The sequence below is a fragment of the Tursiops truncatus genome, chromosome 7, assembly GCF_011762595.2.
Source record: "Tursiops truncatus isolate mTurTru1 chromosome 7, mTurTru1.mat.Y, whole genome shotgun sequence".
Taxonomy (NCBI): Eukaryota; Metazoa; Chordata; class Mammalia; order Artiodactyla; family Delphinidae; genus Tursiops; species Tursiops truncatus.
The window spans coordinates 69,700,494-69,716,867 of NC_047040.1; the positions used below are offsets into that span (position 1 = coordinate 69,700,494).

The 16,374-nt window shown below is 35.7% G+C and overlaps 1 protein-coding gene across 2 annotated transcripts in view; it reads right to left on the minus strand.

Annotated features, from left to right (window-relative positions):
• Nucleotides 1-16,374, minus strand: part of SLC4A10 (solute carrier family 4 member 10) — a 224,765-nt gene that overhangs the window by 137,758 nt on the left and 70,633 nt on the right. For both annotated transcript variants that reach the window (XM_033860084.2, XM_073807645.1), the window contains exon 4: nucleotides 6,214-6,352. In XM_033860084.2, coding sequence (XP_033715975.1) covers nucleotides 6,214-6,352 — 139 coding nt within the window. The remainder of the gene's footprint in view (nucleotides 1-6,213; nucleotides 6,353-16,374) is intronic.

Below are 16,374 nucleotides of genomic sequence, written 5' to 3' on the forward strand. Positions count from 1 at the left end.
GTATTCCACTGTATGGATGTACCAAAGTTTATTTAACCATTCACCCATTGAAGGATATATGAGTTGTTTATAGGTTTTTGCGATTACAAATGAAGCTGCTATGAACATTCATGTAGAGGTTTTGTGTGAACATAAGTTTTCATTTCTCTAGGATAAATGCCCAAGACTGTGATTGCTGAGTCATATTTACTAATGCATGCTTAGTTTTATAAGAAACTATCAAACTGTTTTCTAGAGCAGTCCTACCATTTTACATTCACACCAGCAATAGCTGAGAGATCCAGTGTCTCTATATCTTCACCAGCATTTGCTATTATGACTTTTTTTTTACTTTAGTTATTCTATTAGGTGTGCAGTTGTATCTCATAGAGGTTTTAATTTACATTTCCCTAATGACTAATGATGTTGAACACCATTTTATGTGTTTATATGCCATGTGTATCTCTTCTTTGAAAGGCCTTTTTTTGGCCCATTTTTCCAATTGATTTGTTTTCATACTGTTGAACATTTAGAGTTCTTTACATATTCTAGATATAATATTTTTGTCAAATATATGGTTTCCAAATATTTTCTCCCTGTCTGTAGTTTGTCTTCATCCTCTAACAGGATTTTTCACAGCAAAAAGTTTTTAATTCTGGTGAAGTCCAATTTAAGAATATTTTCTTTTCTTCTTTTATTCAAAAGATTGTGCTTTTGGTGTCATGCCTAAAAACTCATCTTCTAGCCCTAGGTCCTGAAGATTTTCTCTTATGTTTTCTCTAACAGTTGTACAGCTTTATGTTTTAGATTTATGATTAATTTTGAATTAATTTTTGTATACACTGTGAAGTTTAGATTGAAGTTAATATTTTTTACCTCTATGTAGCTCTCTAATTGTTCCAGTACCATTTGTTGAAAAGACAATTCTTCCTTCACCTTTGTCAAAAATCAGTTAGCTGCACTTGGGTTAGTTTTTCTTAGTTCTCTATTCTGTTCCATTGAACTACTTGTCTATCTGAGAAGACATTTTAAAAACAAAAACTCCTTCCTTTAGAATAATTTCTTTCAAACTGGGGGCTTGATCTTTTAGACCAAGAATGGAGACTCTTGTGAGTTCCAAGCAGTTTGGATGGCCAAATATAAGTTATATGCATGGATGGTTTGATATAAGCATAGGTTTTATGAGTATTACAGGAGGAAACATAAGATACTTTCCATAAAAAGGAACCCACAAGTTACAAATATCAAGTTACTAAACATTTCAAGATTCAGTGTTTTATGCCAACTCCAGAATGATGCCAAAAGCTTTAAAAGATATTTAAATGAATATATTTTAAAGATACATAAGTATATCTCTCTTTTCTGTTTTTCATTCCATTTCATACTCCAAAGATAGAAATTAGCAGGTCTAAGAACACACCAAATCCTGTTTTAAGATTTGTAGTCACTGAATATACTGTCAGTTACAAAATGCCTGGTTGCAGTTAATGACCTAAAGTGCTGCAATTTATTCCAGTTTTCAAATAAACTCAGCTGACATTTGTTTGAATAGCAAACCAAAGCAAACAAGAGTCTCACAGGCATGAATGAGATGTGACGGACAATGAAAAAAAAAGAAATTGTAGGCCAACTGCATGACATTTTCTATGGGGGAGGGGTGGATTTAAACTCTGTTGAGATTATTTTCATTTCCTTCAGTATGTCTGTGTCTGTTTTCATCCATAATTAACACATTGGAATCTCTTTCTACTAAGCAGCAACAACATAAAATAGGTGTTTCCTGAATTCTTTGAGGATTAAGTTGATGATAATCTCCTCTACAATACTCATATTAGAAATCTACAAAATAAAATTCTTCTGCAAATTAGAGATAGATGATTTCTATAGAATTTAACTCTTTCTGTTTATTTTATTCTCACTAATTTAGTTTAACTTTTCTAATAATTTTTATTCTCTGATTCTACCCAAAAAGGGAGTAAAGGAGTTACCATATCATCCAAAATGATAGTCTTGGGGGAAGTCATGAATTCTCAAGAGAAAACATCCTTTTTGGGTAGAGTTAAGGATATGGAGGGTGAAGGGGGAACATGGTTAGAGTGGGGGCTAGAGATTAACATATGTAATCATAAAGTACCTATTTCAAGAGGAAAGGGGTATTAAAATGTATCCACACTTAGAGTTTATTGACATTAGCTGTTCTTAATTCATATTATTTACACACCTCACATTGCACTGAAAAATCCTGATGACTTGATCCTTTACCAATTTTAAATATCAAATACCTTCACATCATCAATAAAATTGTTTTGATGTAAAAATCTTTTTCCACATTACCAAGTATGTATCAGAGGCCTAACTGCTATCCCTTTCTTTGCCTCTGCTGGGCTCATTTGTGGGAAGCATTTTTAAAGGGCAACCACAGTGAGTCAAGCATGTTGTCTCCACAACTGCACAGCTGTGGTATCTTTGGGTATTTTTCTATTAATAACATTATGTGTTATTTATAAGCAGGACATTGTAATTGTGTTGATTTCATTAGCTCTGTCATATGGCTTCCTCTAGGGTTTTTTAAAGGGAACAGCTGTTTTTCACAAACATTTATTAAATAATTATTATTCAAAAATTTAGCTTCAAAACCTAAAACTTTGCTTAAGTTTTACTTGGCAACAACAGTGGGCATGAATTATTCAAGATGTGATATGTGGCAGGTGCAATGTGCTGATAAAATATCCTTTTTATTTCTACTATTAGGGTAGAAAATTATTAATCCCCCTGGAATACTAATCAAAAGAAAGAAGTACTTCAAATGGTTATGATTTATTAGAATTAAATTGTATTTGAAAAATCAGATGGAGTCATGAATTAACTAAACTTAGTTTTGTTAGATGAACTAGGGCATCAAGAACAAAATTACTTCCACCACTTTAAAACCTACTCCATTTCTTTTTTTTTTTTTTTCTCGGTACGCGGGCCTCTCACTGTTGTGGCCTCTCCCGTTGCGGAGCACAGGCTCCGGACGCGCAGGCTCAGCGGCCATGGCTCACGGGCCCAGCCCCTCCGCGTCATGTGGGATCTTCCCGGACCGGGGCACGAACCCGCGTCCCCTGCATCGGCAGGCGGACTCTCAACCACGGCGCCACCAGGGAAGCCCCCTACTCCATTTCTAAGTCCTCAGTAAACACGTTCTGTTCTTCCCTGATGTGTTGTGTCTCAGCCAAAATTCATCTACTCTCCTCTTCAATGTCTGTTACTATTTTGTGTTCATCAGATGTCTCCCGAGCCTCAAATACCTGCACCGTGCATAAGGTTCCAGAAGCAAGGCTAAGAACACAGGTCCTATCTAACAACATTAGAGAATATTAATAAGTAACTGGGTCATCTCTCTCATTCTTTATAAATAAACAGCAACATATTTTGATGGCTTAGGATAAACATGTTGTTCAAGTTAATCCATTAGAGCATGATAAAATTCTACCTGCTCAATTGTGACAAGAAAAGAGTTAGATTCTAGCATTGCTCTGCTATCTCCTAGCTTGATGAGAGTGGGAAAGTTACAAGGAAGTTACTGCTTAAAAGGAATAGATCACCATTTGATCTGGAAGGTGAAAAATCACCAACCATTTTCATAATAAGGGAGTTACTCCTGTCAAAACGCATATTCCAATCTTACTTCTCAGCTCTATTCTGAGGGATGAGAGTGAAGAAAAAAATATAAAAGAAATGCTTCCAAAAAGTACTTCTCGGCAATTGATTAAAGAGATTCTAACCAGAGCTGTATAGTCATCATAACCACCAGATCTCCTTCCTTCAAGTCAGCCAGGGACACCTGTTTCTTAGGACCAGCTGAAGACGGATGCCTCTAGCCTTAAACAGGGAGGTTTGCACTTCAAATTCCTTATCAACAACTCTTTAATCATGAAAGAGCAAAACGTATAACACTAATTGGTAGAGAATATTATCATATATTGTTTTTCTGTCATCAAAGAAGATGAGCACACATATTATATCCTTGAAAATAATACTTGGTTTTTGATGCAGTTGGAAGAAAAAAATTAGGTAGATGGTTCTTAATCTCAAAATTTGCCAGGTCATATAAAAACTGTTTCAAATTTAGTTCTATATTTAAAATATTATAATAGCATCAGAAAGAATTTAATTTATGTAGTTTTTTCATTAAAAAAGGTAATTCACACAGAATAATATACCACCAGTTTAAGGCATTAAAAAACACAAGTAAAAAAATGACTTGAAATAAAACAGGTAAAGGAAATGAACAGTTAGTTCTCAGGAAAAAATTAAAAACATATGAAAAAATGTTCAATCTCACTAATAATTAGAGAAATACAAATTACAGCACTGAGATTTATTTTGCATCTACAAAATTAGCCGAAATTTTTACAAGTTTGATGATTTTGTGTGGCAAAGGTTTGGGGGAAATAAGCATTCTCGTACATTGTTGAGGGAAGTATAAATTACCAAAACATTTTATGAAGGCAATTTTGCAAAATCTATAAAAGTAAAAAAAAGTTTGCTCTCTTTGACACATAAATTCCACTGCTAAAAATTCATCCTACATGAATACCTACAAAATAATCCCAAAATATATGTGTAAATGATTATTGCAGCAATGTTTACAGCAAAAAAACCCACAAAGCAATCTAAATCCCTATCAAGACTGGCTAAATAAATGAAAGTTCATCCATAACTAAATGTGATGCAGTCATTAAAGAGATTAAAAAGATTGAGTAATCTGTATTGATAATATGGAAAATGATCCAAATATATTAAATGAAAAAAGCAAGGCATGAATGCAGTATATAATACCTCTTATGTAAATATAAAAAGGGCATACATTTACATGCAGATCTAGGCATTAAAATTTTTATGAAAAGATGTACAAGAAGCAATTAATAGTGATTACCTTTGAGGAGAAGTACTATGAACAAGAGTAGAGCAATGTTCTTGCTTTTTTACCTTTCTATGATTTTTGAATTTTAAATATCAGCAGTTAATTTTTTTAATGTTAACAGGGATGAACTAGGTGAAAGCCATTTTTATCTTCTTCTATTTACTTTTAGTATATTTTAAATAAAAGAGAGCTACAAAGACCACTTAAATTATATCAAACGAGAATTAACCAAGCCAGTATTATTTATAATATTATCATGATTGAACATTTAATTCCACACTACCTCTGGCTAGAGTTAAGGCAATGATTAAATGCTAGACCTGAGACTCTCTTCCTAAGGTCTACTGAATCTACATTTCAACAAGATCCCTGGTGATACGTATTCACATTAAAATTTCGGAAGCAGCAGGTAAAAGACAACCCTAGGCGTGCCCACAGTTCCTAGTGCACACCTGTATCACAGCATTCATTATACAGTACTTACAACTTTGTTTACTTATCTAAATCCCGCATTAGAGGTGAGGTTGTTAAAAGCAAGATCTAAGGTGTTTTTTTCTTTTTCTTTTTTTCTAGTTTTTGGTGTGGCTTGTGGGATCTTAGTTCCTCAACCAGGGATTGAACTCGGGCTCTCGACAGTGAAAGCACAGTCCTAACCACTGGACTGCCAGGGAACTCCCTAAGACTTTTGTTGTTGTTGTTCTACATTCATGGCACCTGGCACACAACAGACCATAAATGTTTGTTAAATAAATGAGTAAATAAGCAAGAAAGGATGACAGCAATTCATCAATTACATGGCAATATGGAAATATTAATTACAAATGACAGAAAAAGTAATTTCTTAAAAATTATTTTTAAAAACCACTATGTTTAAATGTATATATATCCTAGAAACACATTACAAAATATTTTTACCCTCAACAAATAGTAAATAAATTCAGGACACCAACTAAAGTCTCTTATAATGTTTGCCCTTTCTTTTAAAAAGTCCCATATAATATCACCAGCTGGGGCACAACCTAGCAGTTGAAAAGATAGAAATAAATTACTGTTAGATATCTACTGTTTTCCTGATGACACGCAAATTATGCTACTGTTTAAGACTGTGGCTGCTGCTGGCTCTGCATCACTGTTTACTATAATTACAGCCTTCAGGTTTCATCCTGACCCATATCCCATTATAGGATATGCCCAGGCCAGATAAGCAATTTCAGAAACCAGTAGCACTGATGGATGTTTGCAAAATTGTGGCATTAGATATCTCTCTTTCTAATAGCATGAAAATTCTTTAGTATACCTTCATCCTTCAACAAAAAAATCCTCACCTGGCTGTTTCTCGCCATTCAGCATCCTCACCTTCACGCCAGCAAATCTCATCCAGTTCCGTAAAAAGGTCATGAGGAATGTGTTCCTCATCATCATCCTCAGTTCCAAGAATAAACTGTACCCGCTGTGATGGGGTGTCTATGGAAATCAGAGACATGAACATGCATTATCATGACTTGGAGCTTGAAATGTCCCGGTCACCGCCTTCAACACCACTCCAAACTCACATCTCCCCTGCCCCCCACACTGCAGCAGGCAGCCAGAGTAGACTTGGGAAATTAAGACTAAATTTGGCATTATATTAAGTCTAGTATAATGCGGGATCATAAATATGTAAAATGTAAATATGTAATGTATCTATATTATCAAAGATAAAATCAAATGTGATGATTATTTTGGATTACATATAACATCATGGAAACTATTTCTACATCTCTCTTATACACACACACATTTTCTTTCATCACATATGCTACATTTTATGGTAATATTCATAAGAGTAGACTATGATAAAATTCACTTATACTAAAACTGTGCTGAATATAATTCACCAAAGAACTCCCTTGTGATGTTTCTTTGTAGTCACAACCTTATCCCTCTCCTAACCCCTGGCAACCACTAATCTGGTCCCTACTGCTATAGTTTTGCCTTTTCCACAGTGCCATATAAATGGAAACATACAATGTATAGTTTTTTGAGACTGTTGTTATTCACTTATCATAATGCCTTTGAGATTCTGAGATTTATCTGTGTCACTGAATGTAACAGTAATTCCTTCTTTTTATTGCTGAGTAATAGTCCATTGCAGGAATGTACCATAGTTTTCTTATCCATTCATTTACTGAAGGGTATTTAGTTTACAATTTTTTCAATTATGAACAGAAGTGCTATAAGTATTCTTGTACAGGTTTTTGTGTGAACATAAGTTTTTATTCTCTAGGGCAAATACCTAGGAGTAGGATTGCTGGGTTACCTGGTAAATGTGTTATTCAATCAATACATTTGTGATGAAAATTATAAAACTTTATTGAATGATGTAAAAGTAGACCTAAATAAATGAGCAAGTTTATATTAATGGGAAAGCCCAATAGTGGAAAACCATCTTATAAATTCCATGTTATTCCAATAAAACATTTGGTATTTTCAAACATTTTTTAAAACACAAAAGAATGAGTAAATCAGTAACAAGCAACAGTGATTACTGAAATCTATAATGTTAAATACTTTGTGAAAATAAACCAATTAATCAGTAACTTAAAGAGTTAGGTTATAATTAAGTCACGACTGAGGATTTCAGAAGTCAAAAGTGAAAAATATACATATTACATAAAACGTAATATAGTGTCATACTTTCTGTTCAATATATGTTTGTGATGGGGCCCTAGCCTCTGCCTATGTTATTAGCCTTACCTTCTGCCACTCTCTTACCCTTGCAATTCCATTCTGAGTACCTTAGCTTTCTTTCAGATTTTTAAAAATACCATGCTCCTTCCCACTTCAGGACCATCGCACATACTGTTTCCTCTAGATCTCCCATATATCTTTCAGCATCTACTTCACTGTAATATGCTTCAGCAAGCCTACCTAATCAGCCTCATAAAACACAAACACACATATAAGCACACTCGTATGCAATAATTAAGTCAGGCACCTGTTATCTTAACTCACAGCACTCTATACTTCTCCTTGCTATACTTACCTCAATTGTCATTTAAAATTTACTGTTCAATAACAAATTAAATACTTTAAATAGAAAATATTTCCAGCTGCCAGAATTAGTCTCTTAGAAGGAATTAGGATCTAGTTCCTAAAGAAGAAATTATGCATGCAAAAATACTTTTCAAATTATAAAGCATTATATAAATATTATTAATGATGACTGATGCTGATGCTAGTGGTAGTGGGGATGGTTACAATGGAAATATAGGCCTGTCAAATAGAGAGGTTTAGAATTAAAGCGCGGAGAATGAGAAAATAACAGTGCCGTTAATTAAAAGAGGGTTGTAACATGGGTAAGCCTTGAAGGCACTAAGTGAAATAAGACAGCGAAAGGTAAATACTATATGACCTCACTTACATGTGGAATCTAAAAAAAAAGGACAAGATGAAACAAAACAATAAAACAAAACAAAAACACCGAACTCATGGAAAAAGGGATCAGATTTGTGCTTACCAGCTTTGGCGGGGGAGGGGGGCAGGGAACTGGAGGAAAATGGTCAAAAGGTATAAACTTCCAGTTATAAGATAAATAAGTACTAGGGATGTAATGTACAACATAATGACTATAGTTAACACTGCTGTATGATATATAGGAAAGTTGTGAGTAGATCCTAAGAGTACTCATCTCAAGGAGACATTTTTTTCTTTTCTTTTTATTGTATCTATATGAGATGATGAATGTTAACTAAACCTATCATGGAAGTCATTTCACAACATATGTAAAGCAAACCATCATGCCATACACCTTAAACTTATACAGTGAGGTATGTCAATTATTTTTCAATAAAACTCGGGGAAAAAAAGGCTTGTCAGAATGAGGAGCCACTATTGTAGGCTGAGCACAAGAGGCATCTTTTAGATATGCTGAGTTTCGGGTGATTATGGTTCAAACATATAAAGATGGTCACAGGAAAGGTGGATATTTGATTCTGGAAAAGACGACAGGGTCAGAGGTAAAGACATGGGTTGCATTTAACTAGAGAAGTCATTTGATTACAATGGATGAGGACTCAAAAATGAAAGAATAGAGAGAGAAGACTCAGCATCAGGGGAATAATAAGGTTTAAGATTTAGGATGAGGAAGAGTTAAAAAAATCAGAAGAGGGGCTTCCCTGGTGGCGCAGTGGTTGAGAGTCTGCCTGACGATGCAGGGGACGCGGGTTCGTGCCCCGGTCCGGGAAGATCCCACATGCCGCGGAGCGGCTGGGCCCGTGAGCCATGGCCGCTGAGCCTGCGCGTCCGGAGCCTGTGCTCCGCAACGGGAGAGGCCACAACAGTGAGAGGCCCGCGTATTGCAAAAAAACCAAAAAGTCAAAAGAGGATTAGGTAGATATGTAAAAGAATTTATACATTAAACAAATATATAATGAGCACCTTCCATTGGTCAGGTGAATTAGACAGATATAAACAGAAAAAAACCCTCTGCCCTTATAAAGCTTACATCTGATGAGAGAGTAGTACAACAGTGGTCAAGGTAGGAAAGGATTTCAAGAAGAGTAAGAAGTCAATAATGTCAGATGCTGTAGAATCAATGAGGAGAACTAGGTGTGACAGGATTTGGACAGCTTAATGTTCAATAGCACTGGAATGTCAAAGACCATATATTACTTTTACAATCAGAAAAAAACAAACTATCAATATTTCTTTTGGAATACAGACCATATTTTCAACAAATGGTTAGTTAAAATCAAACTTACAAAGTTATCTGAGGAAAGCCACTAATAGAATCATAACTGGAAATAAGCAAGTTCCTTTGCAAACTTTCATCTTTTCATTGTTAGCTATGTTACTCCTACTGCTTTAATTACTCACATATTAATTAACCAGGGTCTTAAATACGTTTTTCCTAATAATCAGTGAAAATACTCTCCTTTCTGTAGACCCTGTCCAAAAGTTCTCTATTTTTCAGGCCCTTTCTGGAGAATGGTCAAAAATATGCTGAGAAATATACTTCTTATAACAACAGAACAAGTATAATGACAGAAGTGAATTGGAAAATTCCCTTTTACATATATGATCTTACTGTCATGAAAACCACAGGCTTCATACACAATGACATTTAGATCAAGAAAGCAGATTCACTAGATGTTTACCATTTTGCATTTCTGAATTATAGGTGCTTTTCTTCTTTATCCTTGTTATATTTCAGATAAATCAATATTTAGATTATCTTCTGAAATCATGAAATGATGACAAGTTTAATGTTCCAAATTGATGTCTCCAGGCTCTTTGCAGCTCAGTAGTATTTTCCATCTTCATCTGAACTTTAAAATTTTGCTCATGTTATTTGAATGTCCTATATAATCTATTCGTTTGGATTCCTATATTTTAATTCATTTTATAATTGAAATAATATATTTATTATTAATGCCAATTCGTTTATTTTGTTATGGATTGATAAAAAGAACATTTCAGCTGCAGCATCAAGAACCAACAGGCATTCCTCTCCAAAGGGGACGTGAGACTACATGCAGAACTTACAAACTATGTTCCTAAAAACCTAGTTATTTAACTCTAACTCTTTACCCATGCTAAGGCTATAAAGAGATCATAAGTTGAAAATAGCAGACACACTCTGGAAAGAATTTCTTCAAAGAAAGCTGTAATGTGAGTCCCAAGTTTCCTTAATCCCTTACAAAAGGAGGGGAGTAGTCTGTCTGCCTCTCCCTCAAGACAACTGAGTAGTGCTCTAGGGCATCATGAATTTAACATGTCTCCCCACAGTGGACTGGGGTATGATTCCTCCCTGAGAAACAGTCTGCCTAGCTGCTGATGGCTGAGATCGCTGCTGTGAATAACATGCACTCCAGAATTCACCAGGGTAATGAGTGTGTGCATGTTTTCTGTGAATCATATCTGAGCTGCACCTATGAGACAGAGAGAGTCAGAGAGAAGCAGAGAGACAGAGAGAGAGAGAGAGAATATGCAAGATAGAGAGAATGTGGAATGTGGGGTCATCTTAGATGCTGTCCAAGAGGCTGCCATGGATCAATTACAAGACCTTAGCAGGGGGAATCTATCACTATAGCCAAATATCTGGGGGATAAGTAATAAGGCAGAAAAGAGTGCAGGTAAAAGAAAATGAGTCAATTTAAATTCTTGCTAAGCCTAGAGAGTATGACATCAGCTTGTAAGACTACCAGCTAAGTAACAGCTTTCCTGCCCGATTCCACTTAGTTCTTTTCATTTCCTATGCTCCAGATCTGAATGGATCAGAAACTAGAGTTAGAAAGATGATGGAGCATCTGGAAGAAGGAGAAGAAGTTCAAGGTAGGAGGGGAAAAAAACAACTACATTCTCTGTTCTCAACTGGAGCACACCTGGGCAAGAGAGGGAGGCAAAAGGCCTTACAGTTAAAGCAAGTTCAAAGTTTTCACTATTACATGAGACTAAATATTTTAATTACTTATTAGAGGACTTCAAGTTACCTACGAGTGACTAGAAAGGCTGGAGAACCCATCAGAGTTTTCATTCAGGAGCAGAATAACAATTAGATCCACTGAGTAACTACAAAGGGATGGTACAAGCCAGAATAGAGTTACTTTATAATTAAATCCCACAAGTAGTGTTCAGTCAATATAAAAGTTACAAGAATCCTAGAAATGATCATAGTTCTTTCATATTCATAAATGAGTCCTTCAAACTCAAAACTAACAACCTGATCAAAAAATGGGCCAAAGATTTTAACAGGCAACTCACCAAAGAAGATATACAAATGACAAATAAGCATATGAAAAGATGCTCCACATCATATAGTACCAGGGAAATGCAGATTAAAACAACGAGATACCATTATGCACCTATTAAAATGCCCCAAATCCAGAACACTAACCACACCAAATGCTGGCAAGGATGTGAATCAACAGGAACGCTCTTTCACTGCTGTTGGGAACGCAAAATGGTATAACTCCTTTGGAAGACAGCTTAGCAGTCTCTTACAAAACTAAACATACTTTTACTATATGGTAGAGCATTGCACTCCTTGGTATTTATCAAAAGGAGTTGAAACTTATGCCCACCAAAAGACCCTGCACACAGATGTTTATAGCAGCTTTATTCATAGTTGCCAAAACTAGGAAGAAGCCAAAATGTCCTTCAGTAGGTGAATGGACAAATCTATTATGATTCACACAGACAATAAAATATTATTCAATGCTAAAAAGAAATGAGACAGTAAGCCATGAAAAGACATGGAGAAATCTTAAATGTATATTAGTAAGTGAAAGGAGCTGATCTGAAAAGGCTACATACTGTATGATTTCAACTATATGAAATTCTGGAGAACTATGGAGAGAGTAAAAAGATCAGTGGTTGCTGGGGGTGGTAGTGGAATGAATAGGCTGAGAACAAAGGATTTTAAATACTCTGTGTGATATTAGAATGACAGATATATGTCATTATACATTTGTCCAAACCCACAGAACATACAACACCAAGAGTGAGCCCTAAGGTAAACTATGGTTTTGTGCATGATTATGATGTGTCCATGTAAGTTCATCCTTGGTAAAAGAATGTACCATTCTGAGTGACGTTAATAATGGGGGTGGCTGTACCTGTGTGGAGCCAAGGAGTATATGGGAAACCTCTGTACCTTCCTGTCGATTTTCATGTAAACCTAAAACTGCTCTAAAAACTAAAGGCTTTTTTTTTAACATCTTTATTGGAGTATAATTGCTTTACAATGGTGTGTTAGTTTCTGCTGTATAACAAAGTGAATCAGCTATACGTATACATATATCCCCATATCCCCTTCCTCTTGCGTCTCTCTCCCACCCTCCCTATCCCACCTCTCTAGGTGGTCACAAAGCACTGAGCTGATCTCCCTGTGCTATGCAGCTGCTTCCCACTAGCTAGCTATTTTACATTTGGTAGTGTATGTATGTCCATGCCACTCTCTCACTTTGTCCCAGCTTACCCTTCCACCTCCCCGTGTCCTCAAGTCCATTCTCTACGTCTGCATTTTTATTCCTATCCTGCCCCTAGGTTCGTCAGACCACTTTTTTTTTTAAGAATCCATATATATGTGTTAGCATACAGTATTTGTTTTTCTCTTTCACTTCACTCTGTATGACAGACTCTAGGTCCATCCACCTCACTACAAATAACTCAGTTTGATTTCTTTTTATGGCTGAGTGATACTCCATTGAATATATGTGCCACATCTTCTTTATCCATTCATCTGTCAATGGACACTTAGGTTGCTTCCGTGGCCTGCCTATTGTAAACAGAGTTGCAATGAACATTGTGGTACATGACTCTTTTTGAATTATGGTTTCTCAGGGTATATGCCCAGTAGTGGCATTGCTGGGTCATATGGTAGTTCTATTTTTAGTTTTTTAAGGAACCTCCATACGGTTCTCCATAGTGGCTGTATCAATTTGCATTCCTACCAACAGTGCAAGAGGGTTCCCTCAAACACCAGCATTTCTTGTTTGCAGATTTTTTGATGATGGCCATTCTGACCAGTGTGAGGTAATACCTCATTGCAGTTTTCGTTTGCATTTCTCTAATGAGTACTATTGTTGAGCATCCTTTTATGTGTTTGTTGGCAATCTGTATATCTTCTTTGGAGAAATGTCTATTTAGGTCTTCTGCCCATTTTGGGATTGGGTTGTTTGTTTTTTAGATATTGAGCTGCATAAACTGCTTGTATATTTTGGAGATTAATCCTTTGTCAGTCGCTTCATTTGCAAATATTTTCTCCCATTCTGAGGGTTGTCTTTTCATCTTGTTTATGATTTCTTTTGCTGTGTAAAAGCTTTTAAGTTTCATTAGGTCCCATTTGTTTATTTTTGCTTTTATTTCCATTTCTCTAAGAGGTGGGTGGAAAAGGCTCTTGCTGTGATTTATGTCATAGAAGGTTCTGCCTATGTTTTCCTCTACAAGGTTTATAGTGTCTGGCCTTACATTTAGGTCTTTAATCCACTTTGAGTTTATTTTTGTGTACAGTGTTAGGGAGTGTTCTAATTTCATTATTTTACATGTAGCTGTCCAGTTTTCCCAGCACCACTTATTGAAGAGGCTGTCTTTTCTCCATTGTATATTCTTGCCTCCTTTATCAAAGATAAGGTGGCCACATGTGCGTGGGTTTATCTCTGGGCCAAAAAATAAAGTCTTAAAATACAGGGCATCCCAGTTTTTAAATTGTTTAATTGTTCCAATTAAACAATGTGCAGCACTATATCTTATATATGATTGCATATATTCAAGAAATTATAAGAAAGGAAACAGAAACTACTTTTATATAGCATATTTGCTGCAGGCATTAGTAAAGCATTTCCTTTTAAGAATGTTAATATATGAGATATGGTTTATTGCCAAATATTTTAAGAAATTTGTCAAACTAAATTTTATAGCAAAACGAGTAAGAATTGAGTCAATAGCCAAGTCTCCTGCTTAACAACCTCTTCAAAAGCATATGCCAATTTCCTAGATGTAACATGAATGTTGATTTTGAAATGAGACTGATGGATTTCCATAAATATCAAATGTGCTTAAGGAAATCACAGTGCAGCATATACATTTATGATTTAATTTATCTGAAATAAGAAGCTAGTATTATATTTTTCCTAAAAGTATACTATCTGGATTATAGTAATATATACTAAACCCAATCACATCAGAGTCAAAAGAAATGCTTCTTGACAGCCTGTTACCTCTGTGGCTGGTTCTTCTGGACCAAAAAAAAAAAAAAAAAATTAAAAAATAAATAAAGTCAGTGCTTCAAACAGCCGTAAAAAAGAGCATAAGTTGTAATTTTAGAGTTACACTAAGAAATCAATTAAATTTTTCTATTAGACCTACCCAGTGTGACCAGACATAGAAGTTTTGTGTTTCATGACAGCCTATTCTAACAACTCACTCACTTCTCAGAAACCAAATCCCAGAGTAGCCATGCCTCAACATTGGTATTGTTTCTCTTTTTTTTTTTTTTTTTGCAGTACGCGGGCTTCTCACTGTTGTGGCCTCTCCCGTTGTGGAGCACAGGCTCCGGACACACAGGCCCAGCAGCCACGGCTCACGGGCCCAGCCGCTCTGCAGCACGTGGGATCCTCCCGGATCAGTGCACGAACCCACGTCCCCTGCATCGGCAGGCGGACTCTCAACCACTGCACCACCAGGGAAGCCTGTGTTTCTCATTCTTTTGAAACAATTTCTCTCATCACTGTTTTCAATGACTTATTTCAGTTTACTCTGCATCAGTAATCTGAGTATCTATAACACTTACCATGCATCCAACCCCCCAAACTCAAGTACTATGTGCAGGAAGCTTGCATTTAAGACTTATTAGTATTTCCCCTAATAAAGCATGAGGATCACTCATCACAACATAGTCATTAAATAAACATGAGGAAATAAGATCCTCATAGTTATGAATAAAGAGGATTTGAAAGTCTGAGGTAGGGCATCATATGTTTAAAAGACTTCTCGAAGACACAATGATAACAGCATAGGAAATAATAATTTATTAACGTAGGGTAATCTATTCATGGACAAGAGGTATTGTATTTGGTTTTTAAACAACATATGACTCCATGTATCTGGCTTTTCATTCTTTAGAGTAGAAATGATTTTATAGGTATTAGGTTATGCTCACAAAAGTCTTTTTATGATCATCCCATCAACATACTTTTAATGTCTTAAAGAGAGGCTCAGATTATGTTTCAATACAGCAAATATTCAAAATGTGTTATTCAATGACTTTTTAAATATCTATGCAGCTTAAAATTGTATGACATAAATCATGTAAATTATAGTAATATCACAATCAGAAAGAATTTTTCTAAGCATAAATATTTCTCCTATTTTGATAGGTATTTTACTTATTTTTAAGATAGCCACTGAAAACATAGATCATTGTAATACAAACTGTAGCTAAGACTATGACAGATTAAGATAAGGTTCTGTTTCTGTATTTAGTAAAATATATAATGGAAATAAATTACAGCATGGAGAAAGCTGCACTAGGGAATAAGGGTCTCAGCCTCTTAGTATCCTCTTCTGGAATTTGTAGATACATCAAAAGACACCATTAAAAGAGTGAAAAGATAAGCCACAGGGCTTCCCTGGTGGTGCAGTGGCTGGGAGTCTGCCTGCCGATGCAGGGGACTTGGGTTCGTGCCCCGGTCCGGGAAGATCCCACATGCCGCGGAGCAGCTACCCGTGAGCCATGGCTGCTGAGCCTGCACGTCTGGAGCCCATAACAGTGAGAGGCCCGCATACCGCAAAAAAAAAAAAAAAAAGATAAGCCACAAATGTGAGATAATTGAAACATGAAAAACCAACAAAAGACATGTCCATAATATATAAAGAACTTCTACAAATCAAAAAGAATAAATGATCCAATTAAAAAAAAAAAAACAAGCATAAGACCTGAATAGGCACTTCATAGAAGAGGCTATCCAAATGGCCGAAAAAGCACATGCAAAGTTACACAACCT